Source organism: Ziziphus jujuba, chromosome 8 (genome assembly GCF_031755915.1).
Source record: "Ziziphus jujuba cultivar Dongzao chromosome 8, ASM3175591v1".
Taxonomy (NCBI): domain Eukaryota; kingdom Viridiplantae; phylum Streptophyta; class Magnoliopsida; order Rosales; family Rhamnaceae; genus Ziziphus; species Ziziphus jujuba.
This window is the reverse complement of record NC_083386.1, coordinates 17,324,860-17,330,434: the sequence shown is the minus strand read 5'-3', so window position 1 is coordinate 17,330,434 and position 5,575 is coordinate 17,324,860. Positions and strand designations below refer to the sequence as shown.

The window sequence follows — 5,575 nt, the reverse complement described above, 5'->3', positions numbered from 1 at the left end:
GTTGTTAATTTGTAGACCACAAATTACAAATTACTTTTTATATCATTTCTTTTCAAATTAATTTATATTTTCTATATTATTATAGATTTATTTATATATATATACTTTTGAAAATTCTAGATTATTATAGATCGATGGTATATTATTATAGTGATCGTTATAATAATTCTGTGATTTTTAAACATTGATCTGTTAACTGATAGCAGGTAAGATACCTTCAATTGTTCAATTTTTATTTTTTATTTTTTATTTATTTTGAATAACTGAGATGGTTATGTATAGATACAACCTATGTATAGGAGTAGCTTTTATTTTTTATTTTCCTAATGCTTTTGTGGTTTAAATAAAAAAAAATTTATGTTAAATAATATTGATTTTATTGTTAAACTATCAGTGGGGAATGCCAAACTGCACAAAAAACAAACAGGAATGACAACTATACGACGCCGTAGCACACTTAGTTTTTGAGTTTTTGATTTTGTGCAGAGAAAAAAATATTTTATGTTTACATATCAAAAAAAGAGAAAAGAGAAAAGAGAGGGAGAGAGAGACAGCTGATCTTCCACTTTGATCTCCGTTCAATCCTTCCTCTTTCCACAGTCTTGTACGAAATTTTGTACAACAGCATAAACAAGTAAAATTCATTTTCATTCTCCTTTCTATTATTTATTTTTTATTCACTTGTGGTATAACCCAAATTTCGGATCACGTATTGTCCTCGTACAAGTTTGTTAATTTCGCGCACAATCCTAATATTTATCGGTACAGAGCCGTTTTTTGCTTTACATTTGTGTTCTGTTTGTTTAATTATCACATCCTCTATGTATTTTATTTATTTAATTATAACATTTGTGTTCTGTTTTGGTGTTTTTCGCTTATCTCTTTATCCTGAATTATACATAAATTCCAGAAGCTTCACCATATTTGGATTTTTTGGGCACATTTGATTGGTAGTGATTGACTATGGGTTTTAGTTTTATAGGGCATAGATAAGAATATAATTGATTTTTATTTCTGGTTTGATAATTTGTTTCAGTTATAAGGGACTTTAGAGGGTGGTAGAACTGTGCATTCTAGAAACAGTACGATGATATACTATGTAAAATTTTGTGGCAATCTCATATTATATGTATGGGAATTTGTATGGATTTAGTATTTCTGGGAAACTAATTTATAGGAAAATATTTATATTATTATGCTGGTATCTCGATTGTAATGTCCAAAACGAGAAAAAAATAAAAAATAAAAAATAAAATAAAATAGAAAATAAAAAAAATAAAAAAGGAAGAAGAAGGAAAGCTAGCAGGGTTCTATATAATTGTTTCTCTTTAGTTAACTATCATGGGAATGTTATTTTTGACAATAACTGTTATAGGAATTTTAGAAATGTATATACTTATTTGTTATTTCTAGCTTAATGCTATTTGATTCTGGTTTATTTGCTTAATGCATGCGATATAAAAAACTATCGAATTTAGGTTTGATTTAAGGAGCAAAAACTATCGACTGTTTATGCAAGGAAATCTTTTTGCAGTTACTTTGGCTGCATGATAACTGTAATTCATAATGTGGGGCTTTCCTTCAAATGCCATTTCAAGCTCTGGACTGAAGAAAAGCTCAAATACAAGTCAAGCTTGTTCATAGTGCTCGGATGATGACACCTGTTCAAGTACTAGCAGAGAAGGACTAGAGTGCCCTATAATGCTGTAAATCTTTCAACATTGTTGAGAATGTGCCTTATGTTTTATGGTGCGGCCATACTTTCTGCCAAACTTGTGTCTTAGGGCTTCAATCGACTATATTTAGACTACCTGCTCAACAAATTAAGATTCCTTTTCTTGTTTCCTGCCCTTGGTGTCTCCTCTTATTATTGCGATTGGTTTATAGGGGAAATCTAAACGATTCCTTGCAAGAATTTCTTTCTTCTTTGGATGGTTGACAGCCTATGGTGATAGGATGAAGTTTGGTTCCACAGACGGAGATCAACAGATTTGGTCTCCAAGGGGCAGTATAGCAATTGGAAATCCAGCCAGCCATGGTAACCTCAGGAGGGCCTCGTTTTCTAGTTATCCTGAACTTTCAAGGTATAATGCTGATGACATTAGCAGCCATGTCAACAGACAGTATTTATCCCTTCATAAGTCTCTGGATTTCTTCATTCACTTTAACATCTAAGTTTCCATTAATCATGATATTTCTTTTCATTATCTTTTGGCAATACCTGGAAGGGCTGTGATCTTGGCACTCTACTTGCTAATTACAGTTCTTTTTGCTATGCCGTCGTTCTTGGTAATGTATTTTGCATACCCCATGTTGGGGAGGCTTATGAGAGAAATATTCTCATGATACCATTGGTTCCTAATTCCATAAAACCTAAGGAACTTGTGCCTGCATTTACTCTATTTTTTTTTTTATAATTATTTTTTTCCCCCTTTATTCTGATCCCAGTGGAATTCATCAGAAGCTTATCCACTTTCTTATGGGTCCATGTTTTAATGCTTAGAAATTCTTTTATGTGTTTTTTCATCATAGAGGAAGCATCTTTTTGAGTTGTTCGTAAGTTTGAGTTACAGGAAGTTTAATTGAGTTAGCTACCATTTTTTGGTGAAGTGGTTTGCTTATGCACAAGCTGTGTTACAACTAGACATTGCTGAAATTGCTTAAGTGGCTTTGGTGGGATTAAAAGTTTGTTATGGTTTTCGTAAAACACTTTTTCTTTGAGGAAGATGTCTAGGATTGATTTGGGTAATTTCTTCCCTTTTATGTTAAAGAGATGATGGCATCAGTTTTTTGTCATTTTCCATTGGTTGCAACTCATTGGACTGCTGATTGTTCTTTTTTCTTACTAAATTTTGTATCTAATTCATTTACACAAATGTGGCTTCAATAGTTTACAAATTTTTCTCTCTCTCCTTTTTATTTTTATTTTTATTTTAGGTACAAACTTTTGCAATGGAGTCTCACTGTGATTTCTTTCCTATATACATTGTCATGAAAGAAATAATTACACTTAGCTGCTCTATTTTGAAACTAGGCCTGGTTATATAATGGGCCACATTCAGAAGCAGAAACATGTGGTTGGAACCTTTCCTGTTTTTCTGATTACATTTGCCTTTTCTTTCGCCTTTAACACTTCATTCCTTCTCCTTTCCTCTGCCTGTGCTCTTGCTCCTCCTGCAACCTGAGCAATATATTTCATCTCACTGTTGTATTTTTCCAAGGCTTTTTTCCTTTTTCTTTCCAATTCACTCTGCAGTTTTAGACTGTTAGTAAGTACTCTGATAGTCCTTGTCATTGCTGCTAATTAGAGTTTAAAAAAATAAATAAAAAATACTACAAACCTCCTCTCTCTCCCGTCGGTGCATTGCTTTCGTCTTCTTCTTGGTCTCCCAAGAAAGTATTGTGGTTTTCAGCTTTTCATACCTGAAAAATATTTATATTATTATCATTAAAAATAATATAAAATACCTGTCTGACGTTCTAGAGCTTTATTTTTCTGTCAATTTGTATATTGTTATGACAAACAGTTTAGTCATTAATGCAGGCCCGACATTTTATTTTCCAATATGTATGATCTAAAGGCGATGCACTTGGATAATTTAAGGTGATGGTACTCTAAATGAGTAAAAAATTATTTGGTAGTTCTTGATTTATGTTTGATATATAGTATGAGAAACCATCTGAGAATGAATACCTTTCTTTGATTTTAGCCAACTCAGCTTCCTCCCAGGCATCTGCTTTTGTTTTCCCCATTGCAGGGCTAATTGACCTCTGCCGTTTGGTTTCACTTGGTGGGGGTGGCGGTGGCGGTGGCGGTGGTGATGGGGGTATGGGTTTTACAGTGGTGGGAAAATCATGTTTTGGTGTTGCACTTCCAGGTTGATTGTTCAGCATGTTGTTTGATGGCTTATCAAGAAAACTTGGAGGTTTTTTGAGTGAAGGGGCTGGCAGGGTGGCCTTTTCAGGTGCAAAACTTGTAGTTTTCTGAATTGAAGAGGTAGGAACAATGGCCTTCTCTGGTGTCTTTGCATCTGCGGCAGCAGTTATTGGCAGCTTACCATCTTGGTTATCTGAACTTCTCTTTGAATCTTGACCTGATAGTGGTCATCTTCTTAAATTCTAGTTCAGGAGAAAACTCAATAAAATTTTAGGTTTGACTGGATAAACATGTTTTAGCATATTTTACCGGAGAAAGAGAATGAAAATGAGAATCGTTTAGAAGGGGCATCTTCTTTTCTGCTGTTGATTGGCATAGAAGATATTCCAGGCTCCTTTCTTGCCTGTATTTTATCTGGATCGATTGATTCTATCAGTGAGCTGATGGCAAATGCTGAAGCCGCTACTGCAGCTGCATGCTCTATTCCACCATCAGAACTGTACTCTTGACTCATTTGCCTAGAGCTCAGTCTCTGGAACCAGTTCTGGCCTTTCTTTTTATCTGTAAAATAATAACCATCAATTTTTTGTTGTTGCTTCATCTGTAGATTCATGGCCAGTGAGTTAAGAAATCTCTGGTTTGAGGCATTACCATAATTTCATCGCTCAACATATGTCATAGTGCAATAAGGATGACTGTAGACTAAAACACAATTACGTCCATATGTTTGTTAGAAAATGTATAGGTAGGATATTATACCTTTGAAAGATTGAGTTTTTTGTGGTGGTATACTTCGATCTTTGCCACTGCTTGATTCTTCCTTTTTCGCTGGTTCAACAGTAGAAAGTCTTCCCCTAACAAAAGTGGTTAGCAAAGAATATTGATCCTTCAGAACATTTGGAATTCTACTACTACACAATTTACCTAATACGAAAAATAACTCAATAGTTTAATGGGATGGTTAGTGATCTTCTTACGCTAATTGTCCTGCTTCATGCTGAATAATTAATGATTATTCCAAGAGTTGAGAAGGAAATTAAGTACCTCATTTGCTTAAGTAAATTATCCATTCTTGACACGAGGCCTGCACTGAAATTTTTTCCTTGTTCTCGAGCTATATGATATTCCAATATTCCATGGATGGGTGTGTTTATTTGAAGGAGAAAGTTAGGAAAAAAGGATGGCCTGTTAAAGGTTGATTATAGGGCGTTAGTAGGGGTTATAGACTTTGCATGGAAGGCCCGATTTGAATCTTAAAAAGCCTTTCTAGTGAAGGAAAGTATTCCTTCTTTTCTCTTTTCTAGTGAAGGAAAGTATTCCTTCTTTTCTCTTTGATGCTTCGCTTTCAACACAATTGTAAGCTTGATGGTTGGTAACGTTCTCTTTATCAAGTTTCTTAGATGACAGTAAAACTGCTAGGGAAAGTTTGGGATTGTTGTTGGAAAATCTTTGATTCGTTCTTTCCCCTTGGATGCATATTTATATGTGTGTATTCAAATTGGTTCTTTGTTGAAACTCTGAAAACCAAGAATCTTTTTCACTTCAGGAAAAAAAAAAAACTTCATGTATAATCTTTTTTCTACCTAAATTGATCGTTTACTTGCAATTGTATACATTGGAACCAGATAACTTATATTCAACGTTTACTCGGGTATCATAACTCAAGTGCGCTTCAAGCTTCAGCTATTGGTGAAAAAA

At 34.0% G+C, this 5,575-nt stretch overlaps 1 protein-coding gene and 1 pseudogene across 2 annotated transcripts; one reads left to right on the top strand and one right to left on the bottom strand.

The window, feature by feature from the left end:
• The first annotated feature begins 405 nt into the window (after window positions 1–405).
• LOC107413818 (uncharacterized) lies at window positions 406–2,346 on the top strand (annotated as a pseudogene).
• Window positions 2,347–2,819: 473 nt separating this feature from the next.
• On the bottom strand, window positions 2,820–5,078 carry LOC107413817 (uncharacterized protein At3g61260). Of its 2 annotated transcripts, none has more exons than XM_016021860.4 (6): window positions 4,922–5,078; window positions 4,637–4,731; window positions 4,187–4,438; window positions 3,695–4,094; window positions 3,342–3,423; window positions 2,820–3,250 (listed from the first exon to the last, which is right to left on the bottom strand). In XM_016021860.4, exons 1-6 carry the CDS (start codon window positions 4,945–4,947, stop codon window positions 3,059–3,061), a joined length of 1,047 nt encoding a protein of 348 aa, XP_015877346.2. In that variant the 5' UTR covers window positions 4,948–5,078; the 3' UTR covers window positions 2,820–3,058. The 2 variants fall into 2 exon arrangements, with proteins under 2 accessions (XP_015877346.2, XP_060675936.1); XM_060819953.1 differs by lacking the exon at window positions 4,922–5,078 and adding an exon at window positions 4,855–4,902.
• Between the last annotated feature and the right edge of the window lie 497 nt (window positions 5,079–5,575).